The 27,205-nt window shown below is 32.5% G+C and overlaps 1 protein-coding gene and 1 pseudogene across 2 annotated transcripts; one reads left to right on the top strand and one right to left on the bottom strand.

Annotated features, from left to right (window-relative positions):
* Positions 1-5,482: 5,482 nt before the first annotated feature.
* LOC129298813 (transcription factor BIM1-like) lies at positions 5,483-10,992 on the top strand. Of its 2 annotated transcripts, none has more exons than XM_054937260.1 (8): positions 5,483-5,876; positions 6,026-6,117; positions 7,209-7,278; positions 7,365-7,460; positions 9,077-9,498; positions 9,927-10,044; positions 10,326-10,431; positions 10,722-10,992. In XM_054937260.1, exons 1-8 carry the CDS (start codon positions 5,856-5,858, stop codon positions 10,727-10,729), a joined length of 933 nt encoding a protein of 310 aa, XP_054793235.1. In that variant the 5' UTR covers positions 5,483-5,855; the 3' UTR covers positions 10,730-10,992. The 2 variants fall into 2 exon arrangements, with proteins under 2 accessions (XP_054793235.1, XP_054793234.1); XM_054937259.1 differs by having other exon boundaries at positions 5,485-5,876; positions 6,021-6,117.
* Positions 10,993-23,570: 12,578 nt separating this feature from the next.
* Positions 23,571-26,576, bottom strand: LOC129298811 (rhamnogalacturonan I rhamnosyltransferase 1-like; annotated as a pseudogene).
* Between the last annotated feature and the right edge of the window lie 629 nt (positions 26,577-27,205).

The raw sequence follows: 27,205 nt of genomic DNA, 5'->3' as shown, positions 1-27,205 counted from the left end.
TCTGTGGGGATGCTTAAAAACTTAAGCCCTCTTATTCGTTCGTGACAAAATCTCTAAAAAGGTTAGAGGATAGAAGAATAGATTACCGTGAGGTACTTATCAAGGCTGTCGCTAATTCCATCCCACATACCCTATGAATTGCTTTCTTTTCCCTGCTAAGTCTTGCGTTGAGCTTAACAAGTTATCTTTGGCTTTTGGTGGGTCAAAAAGGTAATGAAATGAAGTTACATTGGGTTTCTTGGAATCGCCTCATAGATAAGAAATGTCATGGTGGTCTCGACTTTAAGGATTTTATTTCCTTTAATCGTGCTTACCTAGCCTAGTAGTGCTAGAGGTTATTAGCTAATCTATCAGATCTCTGGACAAAGGTTATTAAAGGTATCTTATAACATTCGGGACAAATTAATCATGATTAGTTAACCCAATGATTTTTAATTAGTGAATTAATAAGATGTGTGGCCAGAAGGGTCTAATTTGGTGTAATTGTTGCGATTTTAGCCCTAAAAGTGGGTTCGGATCAAAGGCAAGCTACCTGGGCAAAGAAAGAGGAAGAAAAGGTGAAGGGTTGCCCTCTGTGTCACATGTTGCGGTGTGTGGTCAATATGCCGCGATGCATAGGAGTATATTTGAATACAATGACCTTTCTGTGCTATGCACCATAGTGGAGGGCAATGTGCGCTGTGGCGCACGGCCAAAATTTGATAAATCAGATGCATATCTGCGTGCGAAAACAGAGAAGAGAAAAGGAGAAACCGAAGAGCACATTGAAGCTCTGCTAGGGCATGCATATTTAGACCTTTGGTGGATAGATTGAAGCTCCCAAACACATAAGGTAAGTAATTTAAGCCCTCTTCTTCCTTTCTCTCCCTCATTTACGATGATTTATGATAAGGTTTGAGTTGAAAGATTGATTTTCGGTCTACAAGATTATGGGTCCATTTTCATTGATTAAAACAAATATAATAGGAGTTATTTAAGGTATTGGAACACCATATTGATGATTGTTGAGGTGATAGGTCCATAGGGGTAGTAAATACCCAAAAATTGACATAAATATGGTGGTTGGGAGAGGTTTATGTCCATTAATGGAGGTTTAAAGAGTTATTAATGATAATGTGTATTAATGAAACCTAAAGAGCCCATTGGGTATGAATGGGTAGTGATTTATGAGTTGATAGAATAGTGTGTGTGGAGATTATGTTGGTAAAATTCAATAATGATATCCTTGTGATATGGATGTAGTAAGGCTTGATTTTGACACCATTCAAGCTTGGGAGAAGCTTTGAAAGTGTTTTGTGTGAAGGGTAAACCTTTGACCTCTTAAAAGTTTGAGGTAATAGGGAGAAACTTAATTTTTATAGTTAAATGTTAATTATGTTTGTGAAATGTGGTTAATGATTTAAACTAATGATGCATATTGGCAATATGTTTGACTTGCAAAATGGTTTTGAAAAAGAAAACCTTGATTTTTCCACCCTTATGATTTGTAAGCTTGATTATGGTTTATTATTGTGGGTGGATAATTGTGATTTGACATGTGTCGATTATGTGGATTAAGTGAATATGAGTATGTGGAATTATTTACCATGAATTAATTGTTTGAAATGCATATTATGTGAGGAATGTGCATAGCATGATCATTGGCAGGAGTTTGCTTAGGAGGAGGAGTAAATTGGTTTAAATCCATGTGATACTGGTAGTAACCATTAGAATTGAGAACTTGCCTTAGCGCCAACCGTTGGAATCAGGAGGTAGCCTTTGTCCTATAATTGATTCGAGACTGTACTATTTGTTCTATGAGGGACTCGAATCTAACTAATCTCTATCAGTTCATAAGGAGGCTATATTAGGGGTACGACACCCTATGGTTATTAGTATTAAGAAAAACAGGATTACATAAGTGAGTGAGTTGATCTTAGCTCGGTAGCTCCTCACAAGTGAAAAGTTGGGTTAGTTCGTTAAGGACATAGCCACGTGATAGCCACCAGTTTCATGTTGGAGCTAACAGAAGGATATAAGGTTGGCATATGATCATGCATATAAATTTGGCCATATGATTATTAGTATTGTGGTCTGGCATGTGTAAGGGCACATGGTTGGTAGTATTGTGACCCTATATTGTGCTTTGTGATTTAAAAATGGATATATATGTGTTTTCAAGCCCAGTCACATGATTGTTAGTTTTATGAGCCGTGGCTAAGCTCCTTATATGTGTTATTGTTGTATTTTTTTAGCCTAATTGCATCTATCTACAATTGATGTGCAATTGTATAGGTTAAGTGAAACTTGATTACTGAGTGATTGTATTCACCTCTCAATTCTCAATATTTCAAAATCTAGCTCACTAGATTTGAGTCAGGGAAAACATACAAAGGTTTAGGATTGTGAAGTAATCCTTTCTATATGCCTTTCTTATTATTTTTATGTGTATATGTTAATGTAATTGCCAACTAGGATAACATGTTATTGTTTTTATACTACTTGCATTATTATAGCATACAATTTATATATTTTGTACCTCAGGTTAGTGAGTTTTAGTTATAAACTCGTGGATAGGGCTAAAATACTTGTGCAAGTAGGAACATGTGTATTTTGAAAGAATTGGAATGAAAATAATGATTTTGTACAACAATTTCCTCCTCCTTGCGTTTTGTGAAAATTGAGATTGAGTGATGATTTTATGATATACATGTTTTTGATAGTGTGTGGTGCGTTGCACGGGTCTGCTTGAGTCTATTGAGTGGTCAGATGATTGGTGTAGGCTTTTGATACTTGTGGTTGAGTTGGGACACCATATTTGTGAAATTTTGAGAAAAGTGGTAAATATGGCTTTTGGTGTGCAACTTTTTATAGAAAAAGAATTTGAATTTGAAACTGATGCTATTAGCTAGAGTTAGGAGAAAGCTCCGTGTAGACACCAAAACCACCTTAATCAGACGTTGGACGGAGTTTTGAAATGCATCGAAAGTTGACTCCCTGTGCTGTCAAATGATAGCACTGATGCTGTCAAATTCGTGCAATGCACCGCGACACATGACACAGAAGGTGAGTCGCGGTGCACATGTCACAAGCTATGGCGCACGTGTTGTTTTCTACACAAAATTCATTTTTGAGTTTTAAAATTCATGGTTTTGGGTCTCATTTGTTTTTCAAGTTTCCACACAATTTTCAAATTCTGATTCGAGTATAATAAGTGTTCTTTGAGATTTGAATTTGAACTTTGAGGATTTTAAATGTATATAATTTGAAAAATCTTCTTTTATGTAATTTTACACCTTTGGTAATTCTTTGAGGCTAGTCCCTAGATTACCTTGATCTCGGAGTTAATTATGATTAAGTAAAGGAGATCTTACATATCTACTACCTAAAAACATCCTTACTTAATACCACAAGAGGTGTTAAACCATCCTGAGCCTGGAATAGTTTACTTGTTGGATGTGCTTTCTTGCTCAACAAGATCCGTTGGTCTATCAATAATACATCTAACATCCACATATGGGGAGATCCTTGGATTCCTAATTTGGCATATTACAAGCTCTCCTCTTCGTCACCTGTGGATGATGCAAAAGAATTCAGAGTAGAAATGCTTATAACCAATGGTTCACGGGATCTTTCTATGCTAGAGGAATAGTTTACTGTTGAAGAAAGGCAAGCTATTCTCAAAATACCACTCTCTTCCAGACATACTAGAGACACACCCTATTGGCTTGGTGCCAAGAACATAATCTATAATGTCAAGGCAGGCTACCTTACACTTGAGCAACTTGTTACTTCATATAAACTTGGACCCTCTTTTCACCTCCATGATCACATCTAGAAAATCCTATGGCACCTCAAAGTTCCTAACAAAGTCAAGCACTTCCTATGGCAACTCCTTAACAATGCTTTACCATCCAATGAAAACTTGTGGAAGCATTACTGCAGACCCGACCCACTTTGTAAGTGTCGCAACTCTATCCCTGAAACATATGAACACCTCTCGCTCCTTTATGAATGGTCAAACAAGGTACGTTTTTCTAGCTCCTTGGATCTTCTCTTTCATGCTTCTAATGTTTCTTGTTTTGATCACTAGCTGCTTGACTTTTGTACTGCTGAAGACACTGATGACTGGCAAATTGCTCTCTTTGCCTTTACTTGCTAGTGTATCTAGAAAGGTAGGTGCTACAATCTTTAATAATGCACCCCTTCGCCCCCTGGAAACTTCCAAAGATGCTAATGATGCCCTTTATAAATATTGGAAAATTAATGGTTGGCTTGGTGCTAAATCACTTGATCACAGCCATCATACTGAGGCTACTAGGAATGAAAATTGGAAACCTCCTAATGTCAGGGTCCTTAAATGCAACTTAGATGCTTCGTTCTCTTCTTCCTCTAACATTGCTGGATTGGGTATTATTTTTAGAAACCATTTAGGTAATTTGATTGTTATTGCAGGTGAAAAAATTAGTGCCATTTCTCCTTTTGAGAGCGAAGCCTCTGCATTGGCTAAAGCTCTTCATCTCGCTGCCTCTTATGGATTCCAAGAAGTTATTTTTGAGTCTGATTATTAAATCTTAATTGATGTAATCAATTTTGTCCCCCCTTATCTTGAATGGTCTTTTACTGTTCATTTGCTGATATTAGAGGTTTCTTTACAAATAATTATACTTGGTCCATCTCTTGGATCCTTAGGTTTGCTAATTTAGCTAGTGATTGGATAGTTAAAGAATGTCATAAGGGGGTGTGCCCTAAGGGTTGGGTTTCTAAACCACCTCCTCTTTTTTTACGTCTTCTATCTATTGACTTTAGTTTGTGTAATGATGTATTTATTCAGGTTTGATTAATAAAACTCCTTTCCAGCAAAAAAAGAATGATAACTAATCCTTAAAAAGGCTTGTTAATTTCTTAACTTTACATGTTCATTTCTTTATATTACTTGTTAATTTTATAAATTTACTTGTAAAGTCTATGTAATAAGTTAAATTTGTTACTCCCTCCATTAAAAAATATAAGGCATTTTTAATCGAATTTCACCCTCTAATAAAGTAGTTACCTACTTTTCAACTAACTCTATTTTTTTATATTTACCCCCATTAAATACCTTACAATAAATATAAAGTCATTATTAATAGGAAGACTTTTGAAAAAAAAGCAAAGATTACACCTCAAAAGACTAAAAATACTTTACACTTTTAAACATTAACTCTTTAAAAAAAGCTTTATATTTTTGAATGGAAGAAGTACTTGTTAAGCTATTAGCATAACTTATAAAATCAACTACATTACTTATTAAATGTACTATTTTTCTTGTAATTTCTCTTTGTTACTTGTTTTGCTACAGCATGTTATTGGAATATGGACATTCTGATTGTTTTATTTTATAATATTATTTCAATTAAGGCTCAACACGCTGCAGCGAAATTTTAGATTGTATTTAGCGTGACTTGAAAATATTTATCAGATTACCAGATGAAATTCCCTCGGAGGGAGGGGGGAAACCAGTGCGCAGGAAACTATGCCCCACTTAGAGAGCGCACGTTAGCGCCCGCCACTTCGTACAATCGACAAATTGCATCCTCAATGCATCGTCATCTTAGGGCTTTCTCTGCTTCTGTCCTTCCCAACTGTACATAAAACAAACGAGACTCGTCAACCCGTCGGAGCCCCCCCATTGCCGGCGAAATCTCCTCCCAAATTCTCCTCCTTCTCCATTTCTGTCTGCACACTCCCTCTGTTCCTGAATTTTGCTTGTCTCGCGAGAACTCTTTGGTTTCCAATCCTTTCTCTGTCGGGTGGAGCGGAGAAGATGGCTCGGTCTGCGAGAGGTCAGCAACAAGAATTGGAAGAAGACGACGACGAAGATCACCTGACCAGAAATGGTTCTTCTTCACTCAAAGGTTTGCCTCCCTGATGCTTTGCTTTTCTACGTATTCCCCACTTTTTATTTTATTATGGGAATTGGGTTATGTAGTAAAGGGTCCGGTTACGGGAAATTTTCTAAATTGGATGCTGGGATTTGATAATCATGTCTTGACCGGCAGTGAAGGTGGATGAAGCGACTAGAGAGCAGCGGGTTAACGCACATCGTTCCAAGCATTCAGAAACTGAGCAGCGAAGGAGGAGCAAGATAAATGAAAGGCAAGCTAAATGACTAGCTATGGTTGACTAGTAAACTATGCTTCGTTAATATCTGTATTTTTGTGTTCATGCCTTAACTTATACTGATGCGTGTCACTACATTCGTGTCTGACTAATGCATTTGTGAAGCTACGTGATAACATTTTTTCCCCGTGTGGCTTTTAGCAATTATCGTTCGGGTTTGTTTTATTTCCTCTATTGGGATTGTTAGCAGTGGCCAGTGGTGCAAACGTATGTTACCCACAGTTACAGGGAAAATGACTTTAAATTATTATGAAAACCATTTTCCAGTGACGATACGTTCATACTTTGCATTTGCCCTCGCAATTCTCTGTGTAGTGGCTATACCAACTGGTTTATAGTTGACAGAGATGCAGTTAATTGGATTAATGATTAAAGCAGACTTGTCAACTCATCCATGCATCCTTGATGTTGAGTTTCCAGGTGTTGGGTATGGTATGGTTGTTGGCACTGGTCAGCTACTGTTGCCATATCCCATATGATAAACATTGAAAGAGGATCTTAGGCTGGGATTATACTCAAACTTACCAACTAATGAAAGAAGAGAATACCGCTATTTGTGTATTAGTGGGTGCTTATATCAGTACTGAAGTTTGAAGTCTAGTTATCCAGAGGTCAATTATTAGCTTCTGACTTTTGTTTGACACTTTTCTAGCTGCTGATTCTGCATGATAGTTAAAATAGAAGGCATCATTTCAATTTAGTTTTGTACAACACAATGTTCTAATTTTACTGTTGGAAGGCATTTTTTACCATCATTTCCTTCAGCAAGATTTGAGGAATAAAATGCATTATTTGCTGAAAATTGTGTAGCTGAACTCTTCACATTTTCACTATATTTTTCACGTGATGGGTTTTTGATTTTTCCTATCAAAGATTGCTTCTAAGTAGTTGACAATTTAAATGTGAATATCAACCACGTTTTCTAAGCTACCTGATGACACTCTTATGTTTAAAAATTCCCTTTGAATGTTTCATGGGCTATTTTGATATGAGATTGATGATTAACTTGTCAATAGCAATGAGAGTTCTCATTTCCATACCTGAAAATAGTTATATTTGTAAGCCAGATTTCAGATCCTGAGAGATCTCATTCCTCAAAATGATCAGAAAAGGGATAAGGCTTCTTTCTTGCTGGAGGTATTTCATTCAGTTATGAATTTCTTATAATCATATGATACTGTTTTGATGAACTAAATCAAGGAATTTGGTTTTTCTTCATGCAGGTTATTGAGTATATTCAATTTTTACAGGAGAAATTACAAATGTATGAGCAATCTTACCAAGGGTGGAATCAGGAGCCAATGAAATTAATTCCCTGGGTAAAATTCTTTGGAATGATGTTGTGCATGCATGTACCTGTGTGTCTGCATTTTGCACTTGTTTCATGGAATGTTTTGGCAATTGCATTATTATGTCTCCTTTCTTTGATTATCTTAGATTTTCTTACCTTTTCAAATCTTGGAGACAGTAGATCCCCTTATGTATTGACATTTGTCTTAGAGAGTGCCCTGGGGGTGTGATACTGATATATACACAAAATTCTAGGAGTTTTGTTGACTGGGCAGAATGCTTCTCAAGGGTACGTCAGAGTCACTTTTAAATACGGAAGACTGTTGTAAGTCAGCCATATGGCTTTTCAATTTTGGAACTATATTTATTACAAAGATTTACAGATTCCCATGCATCTTAGAAGTCAAGGGTATAAGGAAGGATGAACCCTGAACATGTACTGCACCTTATATAGATGGCCAATTTTGCCTAAGGTTGCTTGAAACTATTATTCATGGGCCAACTTGAAGAAACTTTTCATATTGTGTGTCAACAAGATTTTCTTTCCCTTCCCCCCTTAAATGTGAAATTCATACATGTTTATAATATTTATATCATTATTGCACGGTTTTTTAATTGGCTGTACTGGATATGCTGTTTAGAGGCCATAGGGATAATTCTTGTTGAGAAACTAATCAATTATTGAAAGATAAGGCTCACAAATTATGTGGTAGAGTTAATGGGTTGTAATTGTTTTCTACTATTCTACTACTACTATTTAGAAGCATAGGAGTTTATTATTGTCTACAAGTTTTATGGCCATCACATTAGTATCTACATTAGCTATAGGAGTTGAATTTGTATTTGATCTCTGTCCCAAAGTATTATAAGCATAAAAAGAGGGGGCTGCCATACTGTCGGCTTGCATGGTCAAGTCTTCCTATTCATCGTGGCTGTATTTTAATCTTATATTTCAGCTAGCCTATTTAAGCTTTCAGTGCATTTGATGTAAGATGCAATTCAGCTTCTTGTGTTGTGAGTCGATTGAAATGAATATACAGTGTGATATATTTTTTTAAATAGTACATTATATATATTTTAAAGACTAATTTTTTACATTTTGACACTGGACAGGGGTGTCCCAGTCCTGTCCCATCTTGTGAACACCCCTACTTGTGAGTTGATTGAAATGAATATACACTGTGATATATTTTTTAAATAGGACATTATATATATTTTAAAGACTATTTTTTTTACATTTTGGCTCTCAAAACATATTCTCGTTCTCAATGTGGTCCTCCAAATGTGAGCCCTCTCAGTTTCCAAAGTGATTCCCCTTTCAAGTTAAGGTCATTATTGGGAGTTCATGGAATTGATTGTGCAGTTTAACAACATTAAGACGTGCTTGTCAATTGAGATTATACGGCAACACCTTATTGCTAGGAAGAACAGTAATAGAAATACAACCACAATAAAATATTTCAATCTCAATCATTCTCTCGTTTTCTCCTATATTTTTCTTTCCTTTCCATAGCTTGTTATTTCTGTCATCCATTAATAGGGATGATAAAGTGTTCATTGTGATAATTTTTATGACCAGGTGCTGATGACTATTAATATAGACAATTACTCTAAATCTTGTTTGAACTCTCAACTTTTGTATCAGAGAAATCATCGTGGACCTACAGAAAATGTCACATCTCAGGCTATGCAAAATGGTTCTGGTCATGAGAACAATGATCTCTCTCCATCGCTGCCCTTAAATGCACAGAATGCAATTGAATCTGACTTGTCACCGACAATTATTCAGAAGGCTGCCCCCCCTGGTTTAGCTTCTGAAGCAGTTCCCTTGGGTATGCAAATGCGGTTGGACATGTTTGATGCGGCTGTGAGCAGTGGCATTCCAACCCAGCATTTTCATGAAGCAATATCTAACTCTGAGAACACGCCTTCCCATACTCAGCCTCAGGTGTGTCTTGGGGGACCTGAGGAGGGTGCATATGATTTTCCAAATAATACATTGAAGGAACAGGATGAGCTAGCATTTGAAAGTGAGTCAGTCAGCATCTCAAGAGCCTATTCTCAGGGGTGAGTTTCTCTTCCGACTTTACATTAGTTCTTCATTATATTCCCAAGAGTTATTGTTAAACTAAAACACACATAATCAGTGAACAAGTGTGGAAGAACTTCTACCCTGTGGATTAATGGCTATTACTGTTCTAGAAGCTGGCATTGGATGTGCATATTTAGTTCATTGAATCTTGTCGAGGTCTATTTGTATGAATGTTTATGGATTAAGATTCTTGGAATGTGACCTAATATGAATTATTAGGGATTTGGTGATTACAAAGCATGTAGGTTCCATTAGGCTTCTTTTTGCTGTTGACTAAAGTAATTGGTATGTTGGTTACTCTTTTGCAAAAGTTCTTTTTGGCACATTAAAGGGTTACCTTAAGCATTTCATGGAGCCAGATTTCACTCACATCGTTGTTGAGTGGGTTTTTTGTGCTCAACAGAATATTGGATACTTTTGTGCACGCACTGCGGTCTTCAGGTGTGGATTTATCTGAGGCCAACGTTTCAGTACAAATTGATCTAGGGAGACGATCAATTGCCTCCACATCTAGCTCAAAGGTTCGTCAAAACAATTGGAATATTTGAGAATTTCCTGCCACATCATTACTACGCCTGCGGTATTCAGTTAGTAGCTGTCACTTTAGATAATTTATGAAAAAGGACAGAAAGATGGAAAAGCTTCCCATGCATATCCACATCATTACTACACCTATGATATGGATCACATGGCCTCATTGTGTTTTCATTGTTATCAGTAGTAAGGATGCAGATCTCGTGTTGCTTAATATTTTTTTTCCCCTCTAAATTCATCTTGATAATGGGCAATGTTGTTTGTTCAGGATCATGAGAACCAATTTGTGAACAATCCGGCAGTGCCATGTTCAGGAGTTGACTACTGCAGTGAGGATTCTGAACAAGCTCTTAAGAGGCTCAGAACTGAAGCGAGTTAGCTTTCTTGGCCTTTTTTACCATTAATTTTATTCTGTTTCTACAGGCGACGGAAAGCAGGATTGGGTGGGTGGTTCATTTTTGCCATGCTAGATAGAGATCCAGATAAAATGTACATTTCATTTTCTGGTTTGGAAAAGATGGTCACTCTGGAATAAAATGATCTAATGTTCATGCCTCTTGATTTTTCCTTTGTCTTGTTTATATTTTTGCTAAGAGCATCTATCCGTTTCAGTTTATATTCCTAAACTGTTTTGCATTTTCATGTGTGCCAACTGTTCCTACAGTCTCCTGATACGTGGTGTTGGGGCAACTTTTCGTGGGCCCCATCCGAGGCATCCTTTGGGTCTGCCTCAAGAAATGAAGGTGGGACCTAAAGGACAACCTGGTATGATCACTTTTAACTGGAATTTAGGATTCATGTCTGAGAATCCTAGGTTTGGTACCATCTCACATGATTGAATGATGAACACTTTTTATTACTTGCTTTTTGGATTGTCTAGATAGAAAAGCTCGACAATTGACTCTACTAAATAAAACCTCATGACTCTTGATCTATTAGGAGCACTTATTCCATTATTATTTCTGTTAACGTGGTCAATAACTCCGTTACATCTAGCACCAGTGGAAATTGTTTTTTCGAGGGTCTAACTAAGAACAACTAAGTCTAAAACTTACAAGGAGTTGAGTATAAAAATTTAAGCCTCGTTTGATTATTAAAAAGATGAGTTGTGAAGGAATGGGATACAGTGAAGAGAAATGAGCAGAGTGATCGGAATGGTGGGATTTGGATTGATCAAATTAGATCTGGATGGTTTTTATTTAAGATTTTTAACAAGCAATTTTTAAATAAATATTTTTCTTTTCAATTTTAATAGATTGACCGGTTAAAATATTATCTTTTTATTGATTTTTCTTCGTCTTTTCAAATAAAAGGTTATTGAAAATGTAAAAGTAAAATCATATTTAATTTAGACCGTGCAGTTTTTATTTGTACTGTAAAGTTTGATGCTCGACAGTCAACAACACCTTTTGGTAAACTCAATCAAGACAAGGTTCAGCCTCTTATCTTAGTCCGGATTGTTATTGTTTTTGCATTCATGTATTTTTAGAGAAAGGCAATAAAATGACTTATATTTGAAAATTACACGCATTCAATTTTTTTAAAATTTTTCTCCTAATACACCATGTACATCCATTTTTATGAACATGGAGAATTCGGACTGCTCTCATTATTGCAACTCGCGGAAACAGCATATTGGAAAAGTCACTTTAAATAAAATGGATTTGATAGTGTATGAGTTTGACTTTATGGTATTACATAAAATATGTTGAATATAGGGTAATTACATAAAATATGTTGAATTTTTCATGTGGGCTATGACTATATTAAATCATGCTTAATTTTATTAAAATTTTATTTAATGAAAGTTAATTATGAGTTTGTTTCAAGCCCAGATGATTAAATCCTTATTATAGATACATAAACGTTGGGTAGCACCAAGCCTCCGACTAATATAATTGGGTTTTGCATTTATTGGGCTTCGCGTTTGTGAGTTTTATTCTTTTGGGCTTTAAAGGACCAATCTTCATAAAACCCATATTGAAAGATTGGACTTTATGTTAAGAGAATTAGCCTTCTTATCTTGAAGAGAATAAACATATGTGACCAAGAAGCTATTGTCTTAGTGGCTAGGGACCTGACCAACTTAACATAGAGCCTCGTGTTTGAGTCTCAAAATATGCAGCAGCGCAGCTGAGCATGCAAAGCATGTCTTGCTAATGGTACTCGAGAAACTCCCTCAAGGTGGGCCCTACCTAAGTGGGGATCCGAATTAGTCTAGAGTGAATTGGATGGACAATGAATCCAACATACCCAAATGCTTTAGGATATTGGGTGCAAAGGTAAGAAAGAAAGAAAGAAAGAAACATGTGTGAGAGTGAGAGGATTAAAGGTGGAGATGCAGACATCTATTATTATCATGCTAGGTGCATCAAGATGAGAAGAAGGAACCAAAAATCCCTAATTAGGAAAAAAAATTCAAATATCTTGGATCGTTCTACATTTTTGTATTTGCAAAATTAGGATTATCAACATATAATACTAATCACATTATAATAATTTGAATATAGCAAGATTTTTCAACATCAAAATTTGGTCATGCTTCTAAATACTTCCTTCTATATAGGACCAAATGGAGTATAAGGTAGTATTTGGATTGATTGATCTAGATTTGGATTTAAAATTTGAAATTTTGCATTTCAAATATCATATTCAAATCCATGTATTTAAAATCTTTTATTTGGATAGTTTAAAAAATTTTAAATAAAAAAAAGCTAAATTGAGATTTGAAATGAAAATAAAAAATTAGATACGATGAGTTTATTTTTACTTTTTAATAGACAATATATGAAAAAAGATATAAGAGTCATAGAGGAATTAATATAAAATTGTGAAGAGAACAAAATATTTAAGTGATTAAAATTTTACATGACTAGAGTATAAAGAGAATTTAAAATTATAGTATAATTTCAAATGCATTTAGATTTAAATCAAATCCAAATTCATAAATTTTTGTGCATCTAAATGAGGGATTTGGTATAAATTCAAACATATCATAAGCTTTTTCAAGTTATACCGCATTACTCTCTCCAATCTTATAAATAAATCATCTTATAAAAAATTTGGTGGTTTTTTTATAAGTCACTTCACATAAAAATATGGATGATTGATTATTTTCCTCCAATTGTATGTTTTTGCAATTTTTATGAGTTGAGTAAAAGTAATACATGAGAGAAAAAGTGTTTTTAAATATCATACATTTAATAAAGATAAACTAAGAATTTTTTTTCCTTTTTGAGATAACATTAATAATTTATGATCTCATTTGTTTCAATTTATTTTATGAAATAATTATTTTTTAAAAAAATTATTTTGTGATTTTTTTATTTAAAATTTTGAAAATAATCAAAATATAAAAAAAAAAAGAATTTTTGATTATTTTAAAAAATTATTTTGAGCAGTTTATAAAAATAATCTAATGTGGTAGATAAGAGAAAATATTTTTAAAAAGAGAGATATATGAAGGTATCAGAAAATTTTAAAATAATTAAATAATAAATTATTTTTATAAAATATAAATTAAGAAAGATATTATAAAATATAAAAATAATTATGTAATTATACTATAAAAATTAAAAATAATTAGCAAATCTTGACAAAAAATAAAAGAATTATCTAATAATCACTTTTATTATTATGATTATTACTATTACTATACTATTACTATTATTATTATTATTATTATTATTATTATAACCAAGCATAAAATAATGCCTCTATTTTTTATAAAATTTCTACAAAATAAACAAATTTTTGTAAAATCTCTAAACTATATAAAAATTATTTTTTAATTTTAAATAAACAGCACATCTCGTTAGTTTCCATATGTGGTTAGAAGTGATACACAATCAGTAATGAGTAATGACATTTATCAAACCAATTTTATGATGTCATACTCATAACTGCCTTATGTCAACACTTGTGGTGCTTGTATTTTGACATATGCTGGATTGATTAATAATTTAAGTAATTAATTAAAACCATATGCAAGGTCAATTATATGAAATTAATTTCTAAAATATTTAGATGGTACAAATTCATGCATAGACATATATAGCACTAGCCCACTTGCATTTTGGATCCATGTTATTGTTGCCTCTAATCTAGGCACAAATTAAAATGTGTTTGTATGATCCAATTACAAATCAAATATGAACACGTGGCTTCCAAAACTTGTATTGGTGCACCAAAATGAATTCAACAATCCCACTTAAAGAGCACCAAACAAGGTAGAGAGTTAAAGAGAGGGAGTGAGAGAGATTTGCATTAATAAATGATCAAACATCAATCAATCAATGAATCAAGTAAATGATATATAAACCACCATACATATATGTATATACTTTAATTTTATTTATTGTAATATTTTCTTTATTTTAATTTAATTGAAATGATTTGAATTTGAACTCGTCCGGGTGCCCTTCAAATATTATTCTATATATTTTGGCATCTCTTCATTAATTGCAATAAGTTTTTATTAAGAAATGTTGATGCATCCTCAAACCTCATAAAATTGATTGCAACTATAATACATTTAAATAGAGATGGAGGGAATAAAATACAAAATTTTAGACACCTCCTTGCTTGTTGGTTTAGAAGAAATTTGTATCAACTAGAATAGACTCCAAATATATATATTCGGATAGAGCTTGAAATAAGCCACTCATGGACAACACAACTCTATAACTTGAACAAATATATTGACTTTAAAAAATATAGATCTCTATAATTTTAATAATTTTATAAAACCTTTTATAATGTTTTAAACTGAATATATATATATATATATATATAAATACTCAAATTAGTGTGAATATTAGAGCCTATTTTGGTTTCTGTTTTTAAAAAAATTTTATTTTTAAAAATAAAAAAGGTTAAAAAAACTCATTTGAATACATATTTTGGATTTAATTATTTTTAAAATTGTTCTCATTTTTATTTTTAAAAATAAAAAATAAAAAATCTTAAAGTTGTTTTCCATTTTTTTTCTTGTTATCAAAACACACTATATTTTATTATTAAAAAATATAGTTATCTTGATCAATTTTTATCATAAACTATCATCCTTGGCAACTTGTTTTTTATTTTAAAAATGTTTTTAAATTAATATAACTAAGTTAAATTTCATTTGTTTTGTTTTAAAAAAATTTGAAAACCTTTATTACAAAATATTTTTTTAAAATAAAAATCAAAATCAAACAGGGCCTCATAGATTCTTATCAATCAAACGGGCAATGGATGACTCGAGTCCCAGCATTTAAATACAAGTTTCAAAATGAAAGCAAAGTACAACGATTTAAAATTATGTTTTCCTTAAAAAAAATAAAAAAGATATTCATAATTTAACTTTAAAATATATTAAATTATTATTAGTTCTTCTAACTAGACCAGCATACCACCAACACGCATTGTTTGATTTAGTAAAGAGTTATAGCTACTTAAATACAAGTTTCTAAGTTCAACTACGTGTAAATGCAAAAAAACTGAGTTTCTACTAGTTGGTCCTCCACAATACTTCATCTTTCACAGTTAACAACTATGCTGTTTCCATCCCTTACCAAAAAGAAGAAGAAGATACTGTTTCCATCACTTCTATAAAGAGATGTCTTTGTAAGTTCACTGAGAAGCAAAGTGAGTAACTAATTAGTCTTCTCACAGAGAGAGAGAGAGAGAGAGAGGAGAGAGAGAGAGAGAGAGAGTTCAATTGATCATCGATATATAAAGAAAATGAAGAAGAAATGCATCTCCAAAATGCAGCTGTTTGTGATTCTGACGATGACTTTGTTCCTTAGCCTGCAGGCTTGTATTGCAGATTCATGGATGAAGATCAACAACATCAGTAATCACGTGGAAGATCATATTATGGAGACAAGTTTCTTCCTCGCAGACGATTCACTCACAGTCTCTGATGTGATGATTAGTGAAACAAGCTTTGTTACCAGCGGTACTCTACTGGATAGCAAAGTATTCAAACCTGGATGTCCTCGAGACTCGTCGTATTTTGGAACTACATGTCTCGGACCGCCCCGAAAGCCCAGACCCGGAGATCCGGGTTGTAGGTCCCCATATGACAGAGGATGCGCCCCCTGAAATGATTTGAGATCCGGTTTTTCTCTCCCGGTAGACCCGGAGTGGAAAAGGTTTGTGGGTTCCACATGTTTCTCCTCACCCGGACTTGAAATGTATCTCCTCAGAGCTCACCATCCTCATTCCTGGCATTTAGTCAGGACCCTTGCTTTGTAATTTTCCTTTTTATTTTGTTTAATGTGATCCTTTTATACAAGAAAAAATATATATAAAATCTCTCTAAAATGTATAAATAATAATTTAATCTTTCAAAAAGCTATAATTTTCTTAAAGTTTTAGGGATTTTTTTATCATTAATGAATTTATATAAATTATCAAAATTGCTCTTATTGATAATAAATAATTCACAATTTTTCTTCTTATATTCACAACAATGTAACAGCAAATAAAAAATTTAATATGTAAAATTATAATTTGCTGTTGTATTGCTGCGAATACAAAAAGAAAAGTTGTAAATTATTTATTTTTAATAAAGATAATTTAATAATTTATATAAATTTATTAATGACAGAAAAGTCCTTAAAAATTTTAAAAGAATTATGACATTTTAAAGGATCAAATTATCATTTACATACTTAAGAGAGATTTTATTGTTATTTTTTTTATATATTCACAAAAAAAAAAGTGCATGTATATTTAATATCCTCTCTTTCATTTCACACATCCATTTTCCGCATGATTTGTTTCTGGTACGTGCTCGATCGAGTGAATTATAATATTTGTGCCTTTTCTTTTCCTTTTAATGATTTTGCAGCTTCATGTATTCAAGTTTGAGTCTTTTCTATCTATTCATGTTAATGATAACTAAGAATGTTTAATTTATACCCGTCTCGATTTATTCAGTATCGTCTCAATCATATCAGGATGGGTCTTATCTCGGTCTGAAAATTAATCGAAACGAGATAGGAAAGGAGTTCAGGATAAGATGAGATAAGAGATTACTATCGGGACATCTCGTCCCGTCCCGTCCCGAATATTATATATACATTATTTTTATTTTAAATATATAAATCATATTAATATAATTATATATATATATATATTAATTATATCAATTATAATTTCAATACTTGTAATTCTTATTTAAAAATAAATTTTTTTATATTGATAATTTTAATGACATTTAGTAAACATGATGATATCTTTCTTTATAATATATTAATTATATTAATATAATTTATTCTTATATCTATCTATTTAATAACTTTTATTTGTAATGTATTTCTTGCTTTATTTTCATAAGAATAATTAGCTTAGTACATCTCTACTAAAGTAAAAGATAATGATTTGATATTGTGCTTGACTTGATTGTTGTTGCTACTTTTATAGCCTAAAGATCACTTGCATTTGCTATTATAATGTGTAGTTGTGATTAATGTAATTCAATAATTGACTTTAAATTATTATGATTTATATACTTGTGTTGTTTTGATTTTAAACTTAATAAATTATATGATTTAAAATTTTAATAAACGTTATTATTCAAATCTTTCTTCGATATTATTTGATTTATCGGGGGATAGCAGAATGTTTCAATCTTGTCCCGATCCCGTCCCAACTCTTAATGAGACTAGATGACTTGTGGGACGAGACATGGGACGGAGGTGTTCTAATCCCGTCCCATCCTATAAACATCCTAAATGATAACTGTGTGAATTAATATTATAGCACCGTGTACTTCTCATAGTTCACATTAATTTTAAGTAGGTCATTTTATAAAAAAATAAAAATTAATTAATCTCATATGTAATCTTATAATTTATTATGGTTATAAAGTTAATATGGCCTATATTTTAATCATTAAATTGATGACACGTGTTAATCAACATCACAGGGAAAACACAGGAAAATAGAGCAACCATGGAAACCTAGAAGACGAGGAACAGAGCTATACATATGACAGGGAATGTTCGGCCACGGCGGATTCACTTAGAAATATATATTTTTTTGTTAAAAGATAATTAAAAAAAGATGTGATTATGATTTATGATCGTGGTGGACGGTGCAGATCTCGAAGCAAATTTAAAAAAACAAGTACGGTTTTTCACGTGCATCATCACAAGTCTCGACTAGTTTTGTAAAAATCCTCGCACCAAAAGGCTAATTAAGAGCTTTTAGACCAAATTATCTAGTTCCTAAGAAATTCTTACATCAACCTGGTATATTCACGTTATCCATATCTTAACCAATAAAAATATGTCATTCATATTGTTATAAATGTAAATTAATTTTATTATTAATAATGGTAGAAACATTAAATATGTATTTTTTTATTAAAAAATATGTATTTTATTCTAAAAATAAATTCATTAAAAATAATAACACATAAAATTTTATGAATTGAATTGATACAATTTTATTGAATAAAGTATTGATGATGTGGTGTATTAAGTTCATATAAGAGTTTCTCATTTGTTAGATGGCACCAATTAACAATATTATTAGGTAGCTAGCTTTATGGGCTAATCTTAACTATAGAAGAACATGTGGTTATATATAAGACCCTATATATAGTATTGAAAATTAGATTAATTTAACTAATTGAATCAGTAAACTATTAAAGTAATGTCTTGACTAATTTAATGAAATGACTTATTCATGATTAATTTAATTATGGCTCAACTATAATTTTAATCATTAATTTTGTGTCTGTGTGTGTGTGTCATGTTTATAAGTTTTATTGAAATTCAAGACTCATAATTCGGTATATGAATCGCTAATATAATTTTTTCTCCATCTCTGTCCAAATAATACACTTTTTACATTTATTAATAACCCAGCTGAAAAATTGGGTGTTAAGGTCTATTCAGCTTTTCGAGGAGGACAATATTAGGATTAGAGAAGAGAGTGGAAGGACAAAAGATCACAGGCACATTGAGACTATTCAATACAAAGGAAACAAGCATATTTGGTTGGGTAAATACATGAGTTCAAATTAATTAATTAATTAACGAATGATATAACTATATTTTAAATTCTTTAAATTTTTTTGAAAAATAGTTGAGGCTTTAATTAATTTTTTGCACGATAACTTGATTAAGGCCTTAATCAAAAGAATTGTAATTATAATTAATAATAAAAATAATAGAAATTGAAGAAGCGAGTGAATGCCCTAACTAACCACCACAAATACCATCTTTGGTAATTTAAGATGGGAAGTGACTAAAATGATAATATGGCTCTCTAAAATTCTACATAAAAAATTAGAATCGGTAATTCAGGCTAAGCCAAACCTAATCAAAAAAGTTAAAGTTAAGTTTGACTATATAAACTTTTTTAAAAAAGTAAGATATTTTAAGCTTGATTCGAATAAGCTTGACCGTCGAAATTACGATTTCTATATGTATGTAGAACTAGTAATTCAAGTCAAGTTCAATAGGCCAACCTGAAAAAAAAAGTTAAAATTAGGCTTGATTATAAATTTTTTTTAAAAAATAGGATATTTTAAGTTCAACTTGAATTAAGCTTGGCCTGAATAAGTCCGACTTACTTGAATTATTGGTTCTATAAAAAATGGGAATTATAGATTAAGCAATAATTTGTCTAAAGCTTACCTATCAAATTTGTTATTTTCACATATTTGTTGCTAAATCATTTTATTTTAATATGTGCAGTAAAATTTTAAAACCACTATTTAAGTGTCTAATAAGTTTAATGAGAAATTCTATCGCATTGTCATAAGATCAATTATATTATATGATAATAAATATTAGATTTAAAAAAAAACAATAAGAATATAAAATTAGAGTATCAAAGATGAAAATATTGAAATCGATATATGAGTATATAAGAAAAGACAAGATTCATAATGATCATATATGAGAAAGAGTTGGTATGACATCAATCTATTGAGACAAAAATGGTTTTAAAAAACATTTAAAATAGTTTGAATATCTATGAAAAGATTGTTGGAAGTACCTAGTGAAAAAATGTGATAAACGCTTTTAGATCTCATGAAGAGGGGTAGAAGAAGATTAAAAAAAAAACACTTAATGAAGTTATTGAAAGATATTTTTTGATTAACACTTTATCCAAAAATTAGTTTTTAATAAAGTATAATGACACTATATAATTTATATAGTTCACCCCATCTAATAAAATAAAATAAACATGTTTGGTTATTGTTGTCATTACATTATTTAAGTATGTACCCTGCAAGTTCTATTTATAAATTATTTCTACCACTTGAACTAAAAAAATTTAAAATTTATTAACTTTGTTTAAAAACTTAACAAATTTTCAAATTTATTCTATTAAATATATACTCCTATATTTTAACAATAATTTTTTTTAATATTTAATGAAATATAAAAAAATTTGTGACAAAAATTTAAAAATATGACAATATAAATAAAATGAAAAAAAACTCTCTCTCAAATTTATAAATAGGATCTGCCAAAGTATCTACATCACATTAATGAAACTAATTTTATGATGTCATAAATGTGGCGTCCCATTCCCAACGTCTTGCTTGGATTTTGACATATGCTGGATTTGAATCAGAATTAAAAATATTAAATGATGAAAAGTCAATTCATGAATTCAAGGAATTGCCAAAGTTAGGTCGTTGGATAACAGGATAAAACACATATTTCCTTATCTCTCATTTATAAAGCACATTTTTAAATATGTATTTAATTATTTATAAATTATGGTATAATTTTTTAAGTAATATTTAAAAGGTACTTTTAAAATTATTTTTTATAAAAAAAATAATAGGACATTACTTTTTGAATTTATTATGTGGTGACATGTTAAGAATTCTATACACTTTTATTCCTTTATTTTTTTTACATTGATATTAATGAAATTGATAGAAATTATTTATATAAAACACTAGAGTAATAAGCCAGTTTGATACACATGCCTCAATTTAGAGGGGTTAAAATTAGGATTGGTGGGTTGATAGTAGGAATGGGTGTGGGAATAAAACATTAAAATTATATTTGGTATGGAGTAATATTTATAGAAATACTTATTTTTATTTTATAATGAAACAAAAATTATGAAAATACTATAATACCCCTCAAAACATAAATTTAATATTTTATTTCATCATCATCTGAACACTCTACTTCTCCCCCAAAAAAGAATGTCCATGACTAGGCAAGAGAAGTTGCTTCCACTGGTTATCATCATCGTTTTCCTCCTCATCTTTCTTCTTCTTGTTGCTCTTCTCCCCCAAAAAAGAATGTCCATGGATGTGCAAGGAACCTCGTCGCCACCCTCTCCGCCTTTTTTTTTTTTTTTTCCCTTTGATTTTAACTAAGATTAAGAGAATGGTGAGGACGCAGATTACGGCGAAGACAACGACAGTGGTGGGCTCAAGTGACTACAGCTCGGGTTTAGACTGATTATGCAGATGATGTTGTCGATCATTCTCCTCCTTCTCTGATCTTCAATCTCCTCCTTCTCCCTTCAAATCTAGCAGCAATGTCGGTGGAGGAGAGACCAACGATGGTAGAGGAGAGGTCAATGTTGCTTGGTCTGAAATGAGGGCAAAGGGGGAGAGATGGATGGAGACTATTGAGGAGAGGGTGGAGGGAGGGATACAATGGAGAGAGAATGAGGGATATTTGATTTAAAAATGATCAATCTCAAAATTGATTTTTCATACCAAGGAGGTGGTGATGTTGAGTAACTCCATCTAAATGAATTACAAATTGGTATTGAAATTAAATTTTTCATTCTTTTATATCAAATATAAAAAGTAAGATCATTCAATTCAATTCTAATCACACACTTTCATTTTTTCCTACCAAATAAGGCCTCAGTAACTATACCTATTCCCACTTGTATTTGGATTGGACGGTGACACTCACGAAGTTTTCCAGAGTGTTCAAATCAATAGCATATTAAAAATTGTCTGATCATCATTCGAGATGATGGTCAAATGATGGTTCTCATGTATAGGCGCACTACGTAGTGTATTGGATGATATATGGTGGCAACTCATATTGGAGGCCCAACCAAATGAATGCGTGGCTGCCAAAACGTCAAGTCGTCCATAAAAATCAACTCAACTTTCAACAATCCCACTCGGGCAGCACCAAACGAGGAATGGACTTGACGATAGTGAGTGTTTGAGAATTGAAAGATTTGCATTAATGACTGCTTCTTATTCATAAAATTGATAAAATATTTTTTTGTTATATTTATAAAATATATTATTAACTCTTTATCAGGAGTTCCTTACTTACTCCCATTAAATATAAAAATTGATAAAAGAAAGTACTATCTTAATATCAAATTATAAAATACTTTAAAATAAAATTATACATATTAATAAAATTCATTAAACAAACTTTATAATTTTATTATTTCAAAACAAAAATAAAATTCATTTAAGACTTTATTTATGAAAAAATGCCAAAGAAAGAAAACATAATAGGAAGGATAATATTAAAAAATATTATTAATAAAACTTTATTTTTATCAAAAGTGAGACTAAGAGTATCTTATAATTTGAAATGAGAAGAGCATGTCATTAAAATATTTCTCTCTAATACTATTTATAAAAGCATAGAGGGAAGAAATTTTTTGTCTGGTTTATAAACCCACGTCACTAATTTTTTATCATAATTTTTCCCTTTTACCTTTCAATAAATGTGATGTTGATGAGAGAAAGTATATTATTAAATAATCCATATTTAATAGGAGTAAAATTAAAAATTAATATAATTTTTAGAATTTAGACAGTTAATGAATTTTAATATTTTTCTTAATTGTCGTGAAATATGTTAGAAGTAATTTATAAATAGGACTAAAAAATATGTATATTTAGTGGAGGGTAAAGTTATAACTTATGAATATTTTGCAAAAGTTAATGAATTTTAAATTTTTCTTAATTGTGGTGATATATATTAAGAGTGACTTATAAATAAAACGAAGAAGAAGTACTAAATTAATAAATGAAGTACTACTAAGGAGAGAAACAAGGATGAAAACAATAAATTATAAAAAAGAAAAAAGAATATACAGTCCATAAAGCTTTTATAAATTTGTAATTATTACTCAATTATTTTATTTCTTTTCAATGCTTCTTAAAGAAGTTATGATGTCAGTTTAGTTTAATTCCACACACTGCCCGGCGACCCCATTTTTCAAGTCTTCCCTCTTGATGGTGGTGCATTTGGTGAAGAAATTTCCCATGTTATTATAATAAGCTTCTCAGTCAGTGGAGTATTTTGTTGCCATCAGAGTAAACAATAAATAAAAAAAAAAACAGAAAATTTATGCCATTAGAAATAAATGAATAGAAACACTGTACCTTTCACTCATGGTGAAGATTTTGACATCACTTGCTATGGCTTCACACAAAAATCTGTCCCTCAAAAGGCATGAAATTTAGATGTTACCTTAACTGATGTCAATGATGCCTGTGAAGAATAACAGGCAGTCTCAGTTTTTTTATACCAAACTTTTTTCTTGTAAAGGACCATGGACCTTCTTCCAGCAAAATATATATATACCAATTGCCACTGCATTCAATGGATGAAACCATGTAAATGAATCAGAGGCACGTTATGACGTGCTCCTCAATGGTTCATCATCCAACATTTGCAAGCATTCGTGCGGATTGGCGTAAAAGTAGTCTTCTTCTTTGGGTTTTTCTGGTATGGCTATTCTTGGTCTGGGACTTCCCATTTGAGAGGCATGAAATTGCTTTACAATGCAGAGAGAGAACCATCCCAGCTTAATGAGCCCGTGGTGTACTGATCTATAAGTTCACCAGCAGCTTCCTTCTCAGTAGTATAGTCTTCTTGAATCCTAGGAACCTGTTCATTAGGGAAGCACAAAATGAAATAAGTAACATTTGAATCAAAGTTTGTTGGAATATTATACAGTCATGAATGGCTTGTTAGTGCTATGCAGTCATGAAAATGAGAATTGCCAAAATGAAAATAACACTCCGAACACATTCAAATCTACTATATACTTTATGCAGATAGTAAATCCAGAGTTTATTAAAAAATCACATATCTTTCACGGACCAAGCATAAACGGGCATAGTGGCAGCATAACAACACCTGCGATGGCCTTCTACGACTTTAGCCATGTTCCCATCATAAGTTGGAATGAATATTATCGCTCTCAAGAGACACAATGTAATCCAGAGCAGCCATTTGTGAGGTATGGTTTTGGAAATATTGCAAATCTGAAGGATCCAGTAGAGTTTCCTTCTTTACCTGTTGCAGTTAGAGAAAGTTTTAGAAAACAAAATATACACTTTTGACATGATTTTGCTTCTTTCAACTTACCAGATTAGGAAATGCTGCACGTAAATCTGCCATCCTTCTCTCCCCACCATATATATCTCCGCAGCAATATAAATTTGGAATTGTGATCTATACCTAGTGCTGTCAATGTTAGAGCAGTTTCCTCAGGTGTCAGAGGGCATAAACCTTCTTTCCTCTTCAGTTCAGAATTAATTACTTTCTCCTTCCACCAGTCCTTAGAATATCTATGAAGCACAAGTTTACTTATTATATCAGATGGATAACCAAAGAAACAAAATAGATACTGCACCACGAGAATAAATCTTTGGCTCAGGGTTGCGAGAGTTATTTCTTGGGTCAAAAGATCTGAGCTGAATCCCAAAGAAAGTTCAGATTACCTCATTCTGTGAGTTCCTTCACCTCACTGCTGTCACAGCCTGAGTGCAGCCAGAAAAGGCCAACATGTCCATCTCATATCTAAGATGAAGTACAAGGAAAGGTCCCTTTTCCCTCAAAATTCTGACAATCCTTCTACCAAGTAGCTCTATCTGAGGAGTAAACCTCAAAGCATTGAAATTTACTCGGCATCGCAGCTTTTGAATCTCAGGAGGTGGTCCATTATTTGCTAGTCGAGTGTCAGTTCTGTTTAAATGCACAACCTTGTGTTTCAGCAACAGAGGAAGGATCTGTAACAAACATTCAGAAGAATCAGACCTTGATGCAACCCCAATTGAACTATGAATCTGATAAAATCATGTATCTGAAGGAGGGGGAAAATTTACCCGATGTTCATAGTATGATATATTAGACCAGCTAACAGGTGACAATGAGTAGTGTCGTTTCGCATCAACATTTTTTTTTAGCCTAGGTGGTAGTTCTTTAATATCCGAACCTCATCTCTTAAAGATGTAATGAAATGATCTACATCAAATATGTCTTCAAAGTCACTGCAAAATTATGGAAAATGCATGAGGGCAATCCAAATAGGAAAACAGGATAATCCTAAAGATAGCAACGAATAATGTGCAAACCTTGGATCAGCCCAGAAGGAGGGGTTTTATCCAGCTCTGGAACTATGAGAGTTGCATTCAAATATCTGGCAATTGTGACCATGTCACATATCTGCAGAAGAAAAGAAAAATTAACATTAAAATTATAGTTTTTAAACAAATGAAACAGACTAGAGTTGACAATTCATGGATAAAGTTTGCTGGTCCCAATGAAGGTAAAGGTCAGCACTCACTGCTGCTCGCATCTGGTTGAGTCCTCCATTGCAAGCAAGAAACCATAAGATAACCATTGTTCTTATAAATCCCTGATGACAAGAATCAACAAAGTCAGTACCATGTTCAATTAAAAAGAAAGAAAATCCATGGCTTCTCAGGGGAGGTGGGTACTGTGCAATCTTCGATGAGAAGGGGAAAAAATGTAGGATCAAATGGCTATCATGCATGGCAGAGAAAAACATCGAATCCTAAGTATGAATCGTATCATTAAAAAAACCCAATTTACGAGACAAACGATTAGGGTAACGAGGCTGCTGTGCAAAAACTACCGCCAAATCTGAAGGGGCTGGCTTAATTGTTAAGAAGAGATAGTAGATTTGATTCCTTTGTAAGAAAACTCTAGCATTAAATCCTAAATTCACCATCAAACAAACAGAGAGTATATCCTGTACAATTGAAGTTATTTGGAAGCGAAACTGGGAGGGAAGGGAAAAAAGAGCTGACCCAGCAACAAATCAAATCATGCATTTCTTGTACAATTCGCAAAAATCATTGTTAAGCTTAAAGATAAACACGAGTCAACCCCAGAAAACTTACTTTGGCGGAAGCACAGCCTTGGCTGAAACGGCGAGACTTCTCTTTCTCAATCCTTACACTTCTGGGTAGAAGAATAGACTTGGCTTGAAACTTGAGACTGTCTTCATCTATTCTTACACTTCTGGGTGGTTGGGGAGGACAGTTTGGCTGAAACTCGAGACTTCTCTTCATCTATCTTCAAAGGAGGAGATGAATCAGTGTGGCTAAAATAGCAAGGCATTGCCTTCAACAATCTTGGCGCCCACAAGTCACACAGTGCCATAAGCTGAACAACACAACTCCAGAGTATTACAGTCGTAATTGTCCTTACCATCCAACCTTAATTCGGGGCCTTATAATCAATCTCTTAGGCCTTTCAATTTTGCCTGAGCCCAAAATCTTGAGCTGCATTTCCACGTGTCAATGACACTTCTGCGATTGCTTAATTTCCCATCACCGTTTTTTCGCCATCGGAGCACCATCAGTGAAAGAGCCACTTCGATTCACTCGCCCACTTACGTAAGAGAACCTTAACTTCTCAACTACTTCAAGAATCCTTGAACTCAGTGATGATTAATAAATACCGAGAAACTGCACCTTTGGATTCTTCCCGGCAAAAATAAATGCTAATAATAACACAAAAACTTATTGACCATAAATATTCTAAAAAACAGAAAATGCTTTCTCAGCCCAATTAAACTAGGCGATGCACTCAATTTATTCAGATAACAAAGCACGCACGCAAATTCTCAACCTTCTTAATTCTCAACCCAAGTAGTACTAATATGTCGGCAATGCAGCTTCTATGAATGTGTTCAGGACTAAATCTAAGTCGCATCACAACGATCTAAATTAGTATTAAAAAAAACCCAGAGGAGATATTGATGTGCTCTGAATACTTGAAAAGAGGAAAATTTTTCTGGGAAGCAAAGAAGGAAAGAGCTGCCGATATTAACGGGTGACAAGCCCCAATACTTCAAAATACATTTAGATTACTATATATTTATGAAGGTTGAATGAATGGACTTAGAAAGTCTGGG

This window comes from Prosopis cineraria, unplaced genomic scaffold (assembly GCF_029017545.1).
Source record: "Prosopis cineraria cultivar Desert tree isolate PC_DT_omini unplaced genomic scaffold, ASM2901754v1 PC924, whole genome shotgun sequence".
Taxonomy (NCBI): Eukaryota; Viridiplantae; Streptophyta; class Magnoliopsida; order Fabales; family Fabaceae; genus Prosopis; species Prosopis cineraria.
Note: the sequence above shows the minus strand (reverse complement) of the source record. Positions and strands in the feature narration are given on the sequence as shown.